The 17,774-nt window shown below is 44.0% G+C and overlaps 1 protein-coding gene across 1 annotated transcript in view; it reads left to right on the plus strand.

Annotated features, from left to right (window-relative positions):
• The window catches only part of neto1l (neuropilin (NRP) and tolloid (TLL)-like 1, like), a 247,050-nt gene extending 230,097 nt beyond the window's left edge, over positions 1-16,953 (plus strand). The window contains exons 9-10 of the mRNA XM_078217144.1: positions 10,400-10,958; positions 16,866-16,953. Of these exons, the coding sequence (XP_078073270.1) occupies positions 10,400-10,958; positions 16,866-16,953 (647 nt within the window). The remainder of the gene's footprint in view (positions 1-10,399; positions 10,959-16,865) is intronic.
• Positions 16,954-17,774: the final 821 nt, after the last annotated feature.

The raw sequence follows: 17,774 nt of genomic DNA on the forward strand, positions 1-17,774 counted from the left end.
TTTGCTGCTCCATCGGTACCTTAGTGAAAAGGACATCACAGTCTTAACCTTCCCAGGAATATCATGCACTGTACATTTGCACATCAACTGCGCATTAAACTCGCCATAGGGGAAATTCTCCAGCCGTTCACGCTGGCGGGATTCTCTTTTCCCACTGGCAGTGCATCCTTTCCCATGGATTATGCAGTGGTGTAGGGTGTCATCAATGGAAATCCCATTGATAGCGGCAGGACCAGAGAATCCAGCTGCCAATGAACAGCGTGCCACCTCCCTCCACCGAGAAACACAGGTCTGGGACGCCAGAGAATCCTCCCCTCGTTGAAAGCTAAATCTAGCAATTAAGCATAAGTACCCTCAGACACTGCTCCAGTCCAGAACAGGAAGAAATAAAAGTGTGGAGTCTCATTACTTCAGGAAGTGAATTATTGTTGGAGATTCTAAAAAAAATCAAGTTATGAATGTAATTTTCAATTCTTATTTTATCCAGTCCTTTTCTCCCTCTTTTTTTGTTCTATCTCCATCCGATTTGACATTGTTGAATGTGCTTTGCATTTGGTTCTTATTCATTTCTCAACCTTTTAATCTCATTGGTCCCATTATTAACCAAAGTCCCTGATACACTGATGTCTTCCCAGTGCCGTTATGAGCTTGCACTTCCAACAAATTCCAGGACAAAGCATTTTGAGCTAAAGGATAGAGGACAAAGACTTAACTAATCAGACATGCCACAAGATGCACCACCCCAGTAAATTTGCATACTCCCAGCAGAATCTTCTCGCCATAGTCCCTGCCAGAATGGCAGGACCAGTTGCTTCAAAGCAATCCATAGGGAAGCCAGAGGAAAGCAGAATCACAATGGGATGCCAAGGCATTGTCACTGTCAGGGACTTTCCCATCCCACTCCTTCCCAAATCTGTCTTCATTGGGTTGGGAAAATTCTGTCTATTGGTTTCCAAGTTCTGTGAAACTTCTGCTGGCCCTAGATTATATCTTCATTGAAATACTAGTGGAAACCCCAGAGAAACAACATAACTGGCTCACAAGTACCTTGGGTATTGCTGAAAAAAGACATTTGTGTCAAAACTTTTTGTCCTGCACACATCAGGACAATTACAAGAATACCCCTGCCAGTGGAAGCAACAGCTTTATATTGGATATGAAAAGGATGCTGATGGTAGTTTAACTGTCAGTCATTAACTGGTGCATTCTCCATGGCAATGCCTCTACCAATCAGAGTCTACTTGCCAACCATTCAGCAATAAATGCTGGCCTAGCCAGTGACATCCACAACCCATGAATGAATATTAAAAACAAATCATCACCTTCCTGTATAACACAATATTGAAAGATTTGCTGTATTTTGGCTAGGGGCTCTGACAATATTCTGGCAATAATACTACAGACGTTTGCTCCAGAACTAGCCACACCTCCAATCAAGCTGTTGCAATAAAGCCACAACACTGGAGTCTACCCAGCAATGTAAATGGAGTCAGATCTTGCACAGATCTTGGGGCGGCACGGTAGCACAGTGGTTAGCACCGCTGCTTCACAGCTCCAGGGACCTGGGTTCGATTCCCGGCTTGGGTCACTGTCTGTGTGGAGTTTGCACATTCTCCTCGTGTCTGCGTGGGTTTCCTCCAGGAGCTCCGGTTTCCTCCCACAGTCCAAAGATGTGCGGGTTAGGTTGATTGGCCATGCTAAAATTGCCCCTTAGTGTCCTGAGATGCGTAGGTTAGAGGGGTTAGTGGGTAAATGTATGGGGGTAGGGCCTGGGTGGGATTGTGGTCGGTGCAGACTCTATGGGCCAAATGGCCTCTTTCTGCACTGTAGGGTTTCTATGATTTCTATGATTCATAGGAAGATGGCTGTGGTTGTTGGAGGTCAGTCATTTCAGTCCCAGGACATCACTGCAGGAGTTCCATAGGGTGCTAACCTAGGTCTAACCGTCTTCAGTGACTTCATTAATGACCTTCCTTCCATCAAAAAGTTTGAAGTGAGGATGTTCGCTGATGATTGCACAATATTCAACGCCATTTGCGACTGCTCAGGTAATGAAGCATTTTGTGTCCATATGGGGCAAGAATTGGACAACATTCAGGCTTGGGCTGATAAGTAGTCAGTGACATTCATGCCACTCAAGTGATATGCATTGACAGTCTTAATGTTCAATGGCATTACCATCGCTAAAGCCCTAACGCACCAATATTCCCTTGTCAGCACCTTCCAACCCCACGACCTTTACCCCTAGAAGGACATGGAACACCACAAATTGCAAGTTCCCCTCCAAACCGTGCTTCATCCTGACTTGGAACTACAACAACATTCCTTCACTGTCGCTGTGTCAAAATGTTGGAACTCCTTTCCGTAAAGCACTACGGGTGTATCTACACCACATGGACTGCAGCATTTCATGAAGGTGGCTTACCACCACCTTCTCAAGGGCAATTAGGAATGAATAATAAACGCTGGCCTTGCCAGCAAGGCCCATATTTTAGGAAACAATAAAAAAAATCTACCAGTCTTCAAGATGTTCGACAGATTGTAGAAACATTTCTGCAGTGTCTTGAAGATGCATATAACTCACTCCAGCTGTACCAAAATTGCATTTTCTGTTTTCTGGTGACAATAGCTTTTTGGAAGGTAGTCTTCTGGCTTCCAATTCATCTTGAATGGTGAATGAGGTTTCTGGGAAGAAGTCATCAGCAGAAGATTAGCAATAAATTCACACTGGTGAATGTGAGTGCAACACTTATCATTTAATATGTGGGCACCTGGAAGTGACAGAGGGGTAGTCACAAATGTGGGTGGAAATCATTTGCAATTTTCCACTCTCTACTTAACTGATCAATGCTACAACACTAGTCAGGCGGCTAGAAAATCGATGTGCCGCTGTATCAAATAACCTCCGTTCAACTTGTAAAAACTTACTTTCACTAGATGCAAATATGATGTGGCAGATTAGATTTACTGGTGGGTGGTTCTGAACATATTGAAGAGCTGTTCACTAACCAATGGTGAAGTTTTCTGTTTCATGGTCAACTCATTATCATAATCATGCAGAGCTTTAAGTGCAGCTCCGAACATTTGTAGGATGCACAGGAGCAGAATGTTACACTGCTGCTGAATTTCCAGCACTGGCTGTCAAGCTCCCAGGCCACATTTCAGCCGAAAACATTTTCAAGAGTGGCATAGGCAATAGCCTGTACCTTCCTGGCTCCCAAGTGTCGGATTTGGGAGGTACCACAAAGATGTGCTGGGGAATCCCTCTCAGATGTTCTCAGGTAAGGGCTTAGCTGCAATTGTCCAAAAGGACTAACTTCTCCTGGACAATTGTATTGCATTGGGAACATCTGACAACGAGATTTAAATCCTTAACTTTGGATGATCCTGCCAGTGTTGCACTAATAGTTACACTGAAAGAGTTAGAAGAAATGAAAGCACTTCGAGCTTCAGAATAACTACTTTAAAGACCCAGACCAAGCCCCAGAAGGTTCATCCCCTACACTACTGACCCACCCCCCCCCACCCCCCCCCCCCCACCCCCACCCCACCCCCCACCCCCCCCCGCCCCCGTAGGCTCCCCACAAACCCTGCCCCAACTAAACACCACATTCACCCATGGTATTCCCCACCCTAGATCCCCTCGCATGGCATTCTCCAACCACCTGAGTCATCCCAACTCTTTTCCCTGATGTCCAACCGCCACTTATGTCCGACAGCACCCAATGTCCTACACGTCCCCTCCCCACACTCCCCACTGGTGTCCAACCCCACGCCCTCCACCCTTGTGTCTGACACTCATTACATCCGACCCCCCACCGATGTCTGATGTCTGACTACCCCCCCGATCTGCTACCTCCTCCAGTGTTTGATAGCCACATAGTCCGACACCTCCCCGCCCCCCCCCCCCCCCCCCCCCCTCCGCCCCATCCCTACAAAATCTGACTCTGCCACCTCCCTGGTTTCAACCTTCCCCCCTCCCCCCGAAGTTCAATCTCTCTCCTGTCATGTCCATCTTCCCTCTGCAATGTCTGGCCCTCCTGATGTCCAATACCTCCCCCCACACCAATGTCCAACAGCCTCAAATCTCCCCCCCCCCATGTCTGACCCTCGCCACATCTCCAAGGTCTGACCCCCCCACTCCTTGATATCCGACCCACCCTTCCAACCATCCTGCACACCCACCCAACCCTGCCCATGTCCTCCTTCGCTCCACTTCATTTACAGTTCAACGCTGGAGTCAGGGACCTGCTGTGCGGCCTGAATCTTCCCTGGCCTGAGTTAGGAAGGCCAGGTGAAAAAGCTCTTTTAGAATTTTAGCACAGATAACTGCTACCAATTGCCACTCCAAGTAAGTTGATAGCCCAACCTTTGCTCAGTTGTTCTGGGGTCCTGCAACTTAAGTTTATGATGGGAGAGCAGGTGAACCTCCATACCTTGTGTTGTTTGTAGCTGTGATTCTCTGCATATTGACAGCTTGGCACTGATCACTGCATGAACAGCTTGACATCCTTCTGGTGCTCTACTTGATCCTCCAAGTACCTTAGTTAAGTGATTCCTGTTTGGTGTCAATTATGGAGCTAGTGGGAGGTGGGGTGTTTTGGAGAAGAATGCAACAGAGCAATCGGCTTAAAGGTTTCACTCAACTTAAGAGGCAGCAAAAATGAAATCTAGAAATGACTGTAAAAGTGCTGAATCAATTTACTTCTGTGTGCTTAAAAACACTTTTCACCATGATTCCTGATAGCTACTTGTGATGTCCATTTTTCAAGTGCTTAAACAGTCCTGCAAATTGTCTTGGTGTGATCACTCTAAAGTTGCATGAAGGACATTCACTGTGACAGTTAAATACTTCAATGCAGTTCCCAGCTGCGTCCTTTGAGTGTTTCTTGGCTGCTTCTCCTTTTTCCACTCCCCAGCCATATGCACAATGCATAAAGTAGATAGGAATACTGTGTTCTGGATCCCTGCCCAAATTTTCTGGTTGAGATTTGAATCCGATAAGAAAATCTTAATTAGCTTTGCTGAAATGTAAACCTTCAAGTTGCACACCCTAATGTTAAAATTAGAACAAGTACTTTGTGCAGTGATTGCATTGTGGAGATGAGAATTGTGTGGTTAATTTTAAGGAAATGCTTGTAAAACAGTGAGTGCATGCCTGGATAAGCACCACCGTCTGTGTAATTTAGAACTTGTGTAATTTTTGTTCTACCATTTAGCACTCCGCAGCTGGATCAGTGAACTTTCCAACATTAATGCTGGTTAAGTGCCTCGCCAGCTGTCGGAGAAGAGTTAGAGGATGATATTTAGTAGGTGCATTGTGCTTGATGACCCATTCTGCAGTTCTGTTAATGGATCAAATTTGCACAAACACACATTTCCTATAATTTAATTGAGGGATTGAATGAGGAAAAGGAAAGCTTCAATCCTATTTTATCCTGAACAGGGGAAAATAGTTACCAAGGATTATCATTTTGATGAATTTTAATTTATTGATATTGGCGCTTGTACACAATACCAGGAGGTTTTGTGGTGCAGTGGGTGGTGCTCCTGCCTCTTGAGTCGGAAGCTCCAGGTTCAAGTCCCACCCCTAGACTTGATGGCCAAGGAAGGTTCAGAACACATCAAACAGGTTGAGTGTCAACCTGCAAATCCTTCCAACACGCCAATGGCTGGCAGTGGGATTTTCCACACCCCACGTGGGGACAAGCCCAGACAAGTTGGAGTGAAGCCCCAACTCGGTTCCCAATTGGTCAGCCTGGGCAATGTGACCCTTTCAGAAGGTCGCTCCTTAAAGGGGCCAGCCACCACATCCCTTCCCCTCTAAGTTCTTTTATACACAAAATATTAGTTAACTTATACAGTTCCCCAGAATTACAATAATGAACGTTTTCAATCAGTCCATCAAAAATTCAGTCCCTCAGGTGGCTTCCATTTCCTCATGGGATGTCTCTGTTGGGTAACTTCCTATAGGAATGGTCACACTTGGACTCTCTTCTGGTACTGATGTTTCCACCTTCTCTGTTTCAGTCGGAACAATACTATCAACTGTCATAGGCTGATTGGACATTTCACTTCTTTGGCAGCCACAACACTTCCAGCTGCTATCAAAAGAATCAGGCTGTGTCACTGGCTCTTGGGATGACTCACACCCTCACAAGTGGTCCACATGTTTTTTCTAAATCCTGTCTTGCACTTCCACCACATACCACAATGGCCCGTCGTGGTTACCAGAATTCTGGAACAAAACTTGGCCCATTCCTAAAGTTCCTCCCATAGACTGGATTATCTATTTTGAATGATCTGGCATCTTACGTTGAATTGTGGTTCCTTTTTTGGTTGCATTCGCTCGTTGATACACTCCCCACTAAATTTTGCAATACCAGGCTTAGCCTGGAATATACCTGCAGTCAAATGCGGGGCGGTCGTGTATGCTAAGAGGAATTGGGCTATTTTAGTTTCCAAAGATGCCAGTGTTTGTTTCTTCAAGCCAAGAAAGCCTGGACTGCTCGCTTCGCCAATCCATTTGAAGAGGGATACTATGGTGCTGTTCTGATATGCTTTAACCCATTGGAAAACATGACGTTTTGAAATTTGGTGCTTGTAAAAGCTGTGCCATAACCTGAAACAAGCACTTTCAGAAGTCCATGAGATGCGAAGCACTGGCCAAGTTTTTCAACTGTAACATATGAGGTTGTGGATCTCATCTCAAATCTCTCCCTCCCTTTAGCGTGCTGGTCCAAAGTTTTATCTGCTGTGCCAAGACTGGCAAGGTGTCTTGGAAATTAATTGCCATGACAATTGTTTGCAGGATTGAGGGGGCAGGGTGGGGGGGGGGGGGGGGTGGGGGGGTGGGTGCTGGTGTCCTCTCTGGCAGTGGCAGACGGCTAAGGGCATCAGTGTTGGCTGTTTGTGTCCCTGGCCGGTGTTCAAACGTATATTCAAAGGCTGACAAGAGCAGTGCCCAGCGCTCGAATCCTGGCCAATGCAATCGGTGGAAGTGCTTTATCCTCCTTGAAAAGACCCAACAGTGGCTTGTGTCATAGAGATGCACAGCATGGAAACAGGCCCTTCAGCCCAACTCATCCATGCTGACCAAGTTTCCTCAACTGAACTAGTCCCATTTGCTTGCATTTGGCCCATATCCCTCTAAACCTTTACCATCCATGTACCTGTCCAAATGTCTTTTTAAATGTTGTAATTGTTCCACCTCTACCACCTCCTCTGGCAGCTCATCCATTTACACATCACCTTCTGAGAAAAAAGTTGCCCCTCAGGTCCTGTTAAATCTTTCCCCTCTGACATTAAACCTGTGCCCTCTAGCTTTGGACTCCCCTACCGGGGGGAGAAGACCTTGGCTATTCACCTTATCTATGCCCCTCATGATTTTATAGACCTCTATAAAGTCACCCCTCATCCTCCTACGCTCCAGGGAAAAAAGTCCCAGCCTCTCTTTATAATTCAAACTTTCCAGTCCTGATAACATTCTTGTAAATCTTTTTTGCACCCCTTCCAGTTTAATAACACCCTTCCTATAGCAGGGCGATCAGAATTATACACATTACTTCAAAAGTGTGTGGAATTACCAATGTAATGTACTGTTGTGCCATAACATCCCAACTCCTGTCCTCAATGCTCTGATTGATGAAGGTAAGAGTGCCAAATTCCTTCTTTGCCACACTGTCTACCTGTGACGCCACTTTCAAGAAACAATGTACCTGCACCCCTCGGTTTCTCTGTTTGACAACACTCCCCTACCATTAACTGTGTAAGTCTTGCCCTGGTTTGTCTTACCAAAATGCAACACCTTGCATTTATCTGAATTAAACTCCATCTACCATACCTTGACCCACTGGCCCAGTTGATCAAAATTCCATTGTAGTCTTAGATGACTTTCTTCACTGTCCTCTACACCACCAATTTTGGTGTCATCCACAAATTTACTAACCATGTCTCCTATATTCTCATCCAAATCGTTTATTAAATGACGAACAGTGGATCCAGCACCGATCCCTGCAGCACATCGCTAGTCACAAGCCTCCAGTCTGTCATCCTCTGTCTCCTACCGGTGAGCCAATTTTGTATCCAATTGCCTAGTTTTCCCTGGATCCCATGCGATCTAACCTTACTGACCAGTCTATCATGCGGTACCTTGTCGAAGGCCTTGCTCAAGAGCAAGTAGACAATGCTTATCGTGCAGGCCTCAACTATTTTCTTGGTCACCCCTTCAAAAAACTATCAAATTTGTAAGCCACAATTTCCCATGCACAAAGCTGTGCTGACGATTCCTAATCAGTCCTTCCCTTTCCAAATGCATGTAGATCCTGTTTCTCAGAATCCCCTTCAACAACTTACCCATCACTGACGTTAGGCTCACTGGTCTGTATTTCCTTGAATTTTCCCTGATGCCCTTTTTAAATAACGGCACAACATTCGCCTCCCTCCAGTATTCCGGCACCTCACCCGTGGCTGTCGATGATACAAATATCTCCACCAGGGGCCCTGCAATTTCTTTCTTAGCTTCCCACAATGCCCAGGGATACACGTTTATGTGTTTTAAGACCTCCTCCAGCACCTCCTCTTCTGTAATGACATCAAGACATCACTGTTTACTTCCCTGAGTTCCCTAGCTTCCATGTCTTTCTCCACGGTAAATACTGATGAGAACTATTCATTTAGGATCTCACCCATCTCCTGTAGCTCCACACATAGGCAACCTCATTGATCTTTAAAGGGCCCTATTCTATCCCTAGTTATTTTTGTGCCCTTAATGTACTTGTCAAATCTCTTTGGATTCTCCTTTACCTCCATTCTTCCAAATAGAGGCATCCTTGCTGCTCTTTTATTTTCCTTGCAAGCTTGACTTTGACTGGACCAGGTTCTCTGCTGACGATGTTGCAAGCCGCCTAGCTGCCTTTTTACCTCATTGCCAAATGTAGTAACTTGGGTCCACCAGTTATTAATGAACAAAGAACATTTATTCACAGTAACAACTATATAAGGAGCAATGCAAATTTGATACATACAGTCAGGCCTTCAGGATCTAACTGCTGGGGCAAGCCCAGACAAGTTGGAGTGAAGCCCCAATTTGGTTCACGATTGGTCAGTCCTGGTCATGTAACCCTTTCAGAAGATCACCCCTTAAAGGGACCAGGCCTCAGAATAGCCCCAGCATTAAACATCTTAGGTCTGAGACAGCACAACTTAGATACAATCAAAAAATCTATACCTAATGTAAACAATATCCCTTCAGCCTTACTATAGAAGATCACACACTATTGTATCAGTGTGTCTTTCTATTTCTCCTAATGGCATCTTTTGACTCTTCTGAAGGTCAGGTAATTTCCTCAAAGCCCCCCCCCCCCCCCCAATCATCAATGGGGGTCTTAAATCCAGTGCATGATTGAAAATTGCAGGCAGTGCTTAGAATGTTCCATCTTTCAACTGTAGCAGCTGAGAAATGTCAAGCAGAGTATGTGTGTTTTTCCACTATGCTCCATATCTGTAGAAAGCTGGTGTTACATACCCTCACCTGTTCCTTCATACCAAATTATAAGGGTTTCTGCTGAGAACCAATGGTACATTGCATAGAAACAGTAAATTCATTTCACAAATGACCATAAAATGTAGTGGATAAAATACTTTAGCAGTTGATCAGTCTGATACAAGCCCAGCTCATAGACCTGTAAAGATATTGGGGCAGCAGGGTGGCACAGTGGTTAGCACTGTTGCCTCACAGCACCAGAGACCCGGGTTCAATTCCAAACTTGGGTGACTGTGTGTGGAGTTTGCACATTGTTCCCGTATCTGGGTTTCCTCTGGGTGCTCCGGTTTCCTCCCATGCTCCAAAGATGTCCAGGTTAGGTGGATTGGCCATGCTGAATTGCTCTTCAATGTCGGAGGGATTAGCAGGGTAAATACGTGGGGTTACGAGGATAGGGCCTGGGTGGGATTGTTGTCGGTGCAGGCTCGATGGGTTGAATGGCCTCCTTCAGCACAGTAGGGATTCTATGAGAATTTTCCCATATTTTGGGAAAGTGGCACAGCAGCTAGAAAAATGCCCTTGGCCCCACCGATGGCTTTCCCCATTGTTGGCTGATAGCTAAACAAAAGTGAAGGGTTTGGACCCACAATGTCACTCAGGAGCTAAGGGAAAATGTGACCATACTGAATTGTTTGAATTCTTCTGAATATTGAATGATAATTAATCTCTTTGAAATGAATTGAGCCGACACATTTGATCTTAAATCGATCACAGCGGTTGATGCATTTTGTTTTGTTAATGTCACTGAGTTCAGACTGTGTCCAAGAAAGGGATACTGCAGTTTTAAGTCAAGTTCTTGTTATTGAATTCTGTATTTAAAATTGTATTAATTTCACTTTTCTTTCTCTCATACAGAGAAAAGAAAGGCTAGCCTGCTGGACCAGCTTACCAACACTAGTGGGACTATCATCGGGATCACATCTTTCATTGTGATTATTCTCATTGTTATCTCTGTTATAGTTCAGATCAAACAGCCACGCAAAAAATTCATCCAAAGAAAACCAGACTTTGACCAAACAGTTTTTCAGGAGGTTTTTGAACCTACACAGTACGAACTCTGTTCACTAAAAGGAAAAGGGGCTGCAGCTGATCTAGGTGACATTGTAGATGATTTTGAGAATTACCATAAACTGAGGCGATCATCTTCTAAATGCATTCATGACCATCACTGTGGTTCCCAGATATCGAGCATTAAAGGTAGCCGTAGTAACCTCAGCACCCGTGATGCCACCATCCTCTCAGAAATACAGCCACAGCCGGTGAAGCCCAGCGTCCAGTCCTTAAGCAGGCGGAGTATTCTAGTCATGAAGCACAGCTACTCACAGGACGCAGGGGATGCATGTGATATTGATGAAATTGAAGAGGTCCCGACGACGAGTCACAGGCTATCCAGAAATGATAAGTCTGTTCAGCGGTCAGTATCAATTGATTTTTGATAAAGACTATTCTTAATCAAGAACTGCATTGTCCTTATTTACTCATTGGGTCAAACATCCCCTTTCTTTTCTGTTTTCAATTACCCCTTTCATTTCTGGCTAACATATCTTGCATGCACTGTGAAACCTTGAGAAGCTTTGTCAGCAGTTATATTAACCAGAAAATGAAGGGGAAGAAGTCTTCTAGTAAGTATTGTGTGTAATTGGCATTCCCAATGTTTTAGGGGATGTTTGAACTCCCCAATGTGGTACAGATACATTGGGATCCAATTTCTGATAGCTGACATCACTTGGCCACCCCAGTAACTGACCTCTAAGCCATCCAAGCTAGGAAAGGGAAAAATAATCATCCAGCTGCCTCAGTTGATCCATTTTGGGAAGGTCATAGCTGCAGGTGTCGGACATGGATGGGATTTACCTCAGCGATAATAGGTCCCACACCCCCATCACTGTATCCGAATAATCTTCCAACACTCCCCTGTCCAAGGTCAAAGCTGCAGAGGGCCATTTCAGAGAGTTAGTAGTCACATAGACCAACAAGAGTCAGTACCTTTAAGGAGAGGAAGAGGCAAAAGAGCCTCTTGATATAAGTAATCAAACAATTCAATGTTTTAATAACAAAATGAGTAAAGTAAGGTGAAGCCACCATAGTCCCAGTTGACCATGGGCTCCTCTCCCCTTTGACAGGGAGAGCTGACTGGTGGTGATATAACCTGAGGGTCACCACACCTCAGGCGAGGGGAAAGTTTGAGAAGGCAGGCCTTCACGAATACCCTCAGCCGATACAGGAATTGAACCCATGCTCTTTGCATCCTTCTGCATCACAAACCAACTGTCCAGCCAGCTGAGTAACAACAGGAGTGAGCTTTGTAGGGTTCCACTGCGCAATGAAAAATATTCCATAATGTTGAGACAGAGCTTCTACTAAAACCAAAGAAAGTTTTGTAGTGTATGTTTTAATTCTACCTAGGTGGAATGCATGTTATACATATGTTAATGGGATGGGAAACTGCTATGTTGCTTTTTGACCGAGCTATTTGTATAACCAAATGATGTTTCTATCACATGAGGTGCATGAAGGAGGTAAAGGATAAAACAGTTGCCCTGATTTTGAGAGAAAAAAAACAAGGCTACTTTTTAAATTTGTTTTATTTTCTACAAGACCAATGATAATAAATATTTTTCAAATTAACAGTGATGCTATCATCAGCCATACCTTTGCTGATCTTGTCGATATATAAGCCACTCAAACAGTTGTGAAATAATATGGCAAGATATATTCATATGTAGTGCATATAAATGTTATATTCATTCATTCAAGAAAGACTTGCATTTATATCGCATATTTCATAACCCCAGGATGTCCCAAAGCACTTTATACTCAATTAAACTCTTTGATAGTGTCAATACTGTTGTTATTGTACAAAATGTGGCAGCCAATTTATACACAGCAAGTTCCTACAAAAAGCAATGTGAAAACGACCAGATATTTGTTTCAGAGATGCTGATTGAAGGATAAATGTTGGCCAGGATACCAGGGACATGGAATAGTTTGGCAGGCCCTTGGGCTAATCTCTCATGAAAGACAGCACCTCCAACAGTGCGGCACTCCATCAGTACTACACTGGAGTGTCAGCCTAGATTTTGTGCTCAAGTCTTTGGAATGGTACTTGAAGGCACAGCCTTCTGACTCAGGCAAGAATGCTACCAACTAAGTCAGGGCGATCACTTTAATAATGACTGGAGGCTAGTTTAATCATTCTGCAGTGTAAAGGAGAAAAATATGGCATGAACCAATGTTTTAATCAGTCTAATAAAAGAAAAACTATTTTTATTGTATACTGCATCTTAGATATTTCAGCAAGAATTAAAAAAGGAAATTGGTCCAGAGAAATATTCTAGCTTTCAAGCATTCTTTCTTCGAGTGTGTTACCATGTCTGTTTGATAAATGTGCATTGCTTTTTGTTTTACATCAGCTAGCCTTGGTTATCAGGAACCTTCTGTGCATTTTCCATTATTTCCACAATTTCTACTTTGGTGTAAATATATGCTTTTCAGCAGCAAGCATGAGCTGTGTTCCCTCTGCCAACTGGGACATATCTTCTCCCAGTGTTTGGATCTTTTTGGCTTTTGCTGCACATTATAAATTGGATGTTGACTTTTCTGATTTGATTCAGGTTACCACGTAAATATGTCTTTATGCATATGTATATATACATGGCAAAATAGAGATGAATGAGCGGCATGGTGGCACAGTGGTTAGCACTGCTGCCTCACAGCGGCAGGGACCCGGGTTTGATTCCCAGCTTGGGTCACTATCTGTGTGGAGTTTGCACGTTGTCCCCGTGTCTGTGTGGGTTTCCTCCCTCAGCCCAAAGATGTGCGGGTTAGGTGGATTGGTCATGCTAAATTGCCCCTTAGTGTCAGGGAGACTAGCTAGGGCAAATGCATGGGGTTATGGGGATAGGGTCTGGGTGGGATTGTGGTCGGTGCAGACTCAATGGGCCAAATGGCCTCCTTCTGCACTGTAGGGCCGCGATTCTCCCATTGCGACCCGCAACTTTTCCGTCGGGTCGTGGTGGGAGATGCACGTTTGTGGCCTTGAACAGGGATTTGCTCAGGCGCCAAGAATGCATGCACATCTCCCAGAGCTGGTGAACAGTTGCCAGTCAGACCATGCAGCAAACCGGCGGAAAGGCAGGTAAGTCATTTAAACCTGTTTTTAATCTGTTTCAAATATGTATATGAGTTAATTATCGGGACCTGAAAGGTTCCCATTGAATCTCCCACCCCCCCAGGAGTACTTCATTCTGGTGGGGTCAAGGCTTGCTCCCCACATTCGGGGAACTAGTGGGAGACACCGTCGGAATGAAGGGCCCCCCAGGGGTTGGGCAGTGGGGAGGTGCCCCCTGGGCATGGACACTCTGGCATTGCCAGCCTGTGCCCCTTGGCACTGCCCAAGGAGCAAAGTGCCTATGCCTAGAGGGCAGCTTGGCACTGCCCATTGGGGCATTGGGCAGTGCCAAGGGGGTGGGGGCTATTGTGGGTGGGGCCTAGGGGTGACCGGTGTGGGGGTCCTGCTGCCACTTTGCAGACAGAATTGGTCTGGGATGGAGGGAGAGCAGCGATTGGGATGGGCTGGGGGGAGGTCTGCCAGGTGGGGGGCCTGCCTCCGGGGGGAGATCAGCAGGGGGGGGGGGGTCTGCCCAGGTGAGGGGGTGGGGGGATCTCAATTGCGGGGGGTGGGGGGGAGGGGTGGGTGGGGCCTGGGCATCGGGGAGCTCCGGGCCGGGTGGGGGCGTGGGGAGGGGGGATCAGGCCTGGCCCGGGAATTGCTGTGGGGGCAGCGATCGGGCTGTGGGGGAGCTAGAGGGGCAGCACTGCGGTGGTCCCAGGCTGTCTAGCAATCGGGAAGTTGACAATTTGGAGCCACAGTTCATGCGCAGAGTTCCAGAACTTTGAAACTCCGGCGCGAATAGTCCCTGCCCTCCTGGGTTTTTGATGAGATACCTGACAATGACCTCTTCAGTGCACAGAGTGTGGAGATTCAGGTGAGAAGCTGAACTGACAGAACAGTCGGGATTTAGAACAGTTTTCCCGCCAATTCAGCACTTTTGGGAGAATCGCCCCCTGGGATTCTATCTATCCATGAATACCTATATATGTTATCTGTCATATATAACTATATAGTATATTTAGATCAATCATAAATAAATACCTGCATATATGGAGATAACAACCTGCACAAATCTGTGTAAAGGAGGACTTTACATATCTGCTCATGGGCGGCATGGTAGCACGGTGGTTAGCACTGCTGCTTCACAGCTCCAGGGACCTGGGTTTGATTCCCGGCTTGGGTCACTGTCTGTGTGGAGTTTGCATTCTCCTCGTGACTGCGTGGGTTTCCCCCGGATGCTCCGGTTTCCTCCCACAGTCCAAAGATGTGCGGGTTAGGTTGATTGGCCATGCTAAAAAAAAAATTGCCCTGAGTGTCCTGAGATGCGTAGGTTAGAGGGATTAGTGGGGAAATCTGTAGGGATATGGGGGTAGGGCCTGGGTGGGATTGTGGTTGGTGCAGACTCGATGGGCCGAATGGCCTCTTTCTGTACTGTAGGGTTTCTATGTTTCTATGTTACATATCATGTATAATCGGTGAATCATGAATTGCATTGTCTATTTGAAACAGCAACATGTGCTTAAAAATTACAAAATGTTTCAAATTTGAAACAGAGCAATAAAAAAGCATTACATTTGCAAACTCATTGGTGATAAATAAAAGCAGCTTCACTATACCTTGAGCATATAAAGAGGCCAATTACATTAGATTCAGACTGCCTATGCAAGTGGGGCCTCAAAACCCATGTAGCAGAAATGCCAATAGGAGGCACAATGTATCTCTATAGAAGGCAATGACCTAGTTCACTTATGATTCCATTATATAGCGCTCTTTTTGCAGAGGTATTTGCTCTTATTCAATCTCCTTTGCAGACCTATGCCTATACACAATATACAATTTGACTTTCCTCTGTATTATTGAAGTCATAAACTGAGTTTGTTCAAGAATCAAACAGAAATAAATAGAAAGCTTGAGTGCAGTCTTCTGCCTGATACACAATCTAGTAGCTCCCTGTGGCCCTGAAATTATCCTGTAGACGCTAAAGCATGAATGCTTAAATGAGTTTGTCTGAAATTCTTTTGCTCATTATTTTAGTTGTTAGCTCGGGGCAAAAACTGGTATTTATGTAAATATCATGGGGAAGATATCCTTTGTCTACTGTGATACAAAATGTAAATTTGTTCATAATAAATAGGTTCATGCGTTTTTATATACATAGCATGCAGAGGAAATCTTCCCTCAACATCAATAATGCATTACTTTAAGCTGTAAGGAGAAGCTTCTGAGGAATCCAGCATAGGCACATGTTCTGAAGAAGGGATAGAATTAGTCTTTTGAACCATTGCTCTTGTATTGTCGACAAATCACCAGCATTTGGCTTTGTAAAATGCCAAATTTAAGTCCTGCATTAAGGAACAAAGGGAGTCCTAAACCTTATCTGCTCCTGAAAAGTCTAATATAAATGGCCAGAACTGTATGGTTAAGGAATCATGAAACTGACTGATACTGTTATTATGAAAATTTATTTTTTATCACCAATGTTTTTCTAAATAAAAACATATTATTTATTTCTAAAATTCGTAATAAAACAGTGTTGCTGTTGATCTGCTAAATTATAAGGGACCTATGATTTTATATTGATACCAAGATTCAGGCAGATTCATTCCCTGAAAGAGTTAGGTGATCGATGAACAAATGTTATAGTTACACTGTGAAGACTGTCACTGGAATGAGGGTGCAGTAGGTAATGAATTAAAAACATATTTTCTGGAGATTTTAAACAGCAAATTCCTACCTAAACATAATAATAGTTGTATGATCACCATTCAGTTCTTTAGCTCTGTAACTTTACTCTCTAACATGTGCTGTGTAATCGACATGATATATGAAATATTTCTGTACTGATTGTAAGAACTACTAATACGGATCTCATGAAATCAAATAACATTGATTTCTTAAGTCATAATTTTTTTAAAATACTTTGCATCTCATTTAGTTAATAGACTCAATGGGGCAATGCCTTGTTTTCACCAATAATCTGAGAGAACAAATCGCCCACCTGCTATAAAACCTGCCTGACTTTAGTCCATTGAATAAAACAAATCAGGCAGGTTCTATGACAGATAAGAGATTTGCTCCTGGCTGCAAAGATATACATTTACTGGACTTGATACGCAGTGCGATTTTAGTCAAAGCCATTTCCATAGTGTGTTAGCAGCAATGTGGTTTTAACCATTGTATCACATCTACATTGTTTTCATTATATAGACTGCTTGAGAATAATGTGCTGCTGGATGATTTTGAACATGCATCCAAGAATTTTGAAATTGTGGACCTTGGACATACGCCAGCATGAGTCTCTTGGACATCAATTTATCGCCTGTTACCTGAACCAAATGTAGATGTGCAATAATGCTATAAAGACCAGTCTTGGTGTAGCCTTTTGTGTAAGCTGCGGTCGGATCCAGGATGGTGCAGATATCTATGAATGGGTTTCAGACAAATACAGGCTGAAGATCAAGTTCGTTGGTGGAAGACAAGGATCCAGAACAATGTTACTCAGCACTGGGGGAGTAACTCCTCAAATGCAAAATAAGCAAAACTATAATATGTTCAGATTTGGAGCACTGTAGAATCCAGGCATTTTACATTTTCTGTTTCATTGCAATTATCGTTACTTAAAATTTGAGTTATATCTAGTAAACTTCCTTTAAATGCTTGCTTATAAAGTGTTATTTAAATTTGGAGAGTTTTATTTCAAGGAAGTTACCTGTAGTTGCAAGAATTCCCCAATTTGTTATGCCAGGGAATGATACAGTCATAAATATAACTCGCTTTTCTTTACACTATGTTACTGAGCTATTCTTTATGTGTTCAATGCACAATATGCAATAATTGTTTGGTTGTTTTTGTAGCTTTTGGAGATTAAAAAGTCTCTTGACTCATTAACATTAATTCCTTACTGGCACCCATTACTGTAACACAGTAGCCTAGATGATTTTACCTTATGCTCATTTTGTTACACCTGAGATTCTAAGACAGTTCTTACAGGAGATCCCAGTTAATTACGAAGGGATCTTAATATATTTTCAGGGATGATTGAAAATAATGGAGTAATAGACAACTTTAAAAAATGTATTTTTCTAACTGCATCCCTATCTGTGCTTTAGCCTTCCA

Source organism: Mustelus asterias, chromosome 7, assembly GCF_964213995.1.
Source record: "Mustelus asterias chromosome 7, sMusAst1.hap1.1, whole genome shotgun sequence".
Taxonomy (NCBI): domain Eukaryota; kingdom Metazoa; phylum Chordata; class Chondrichthyes; order Carcharhiniformes; family Triakidae; genus Mustelus; species Mustelus asterias.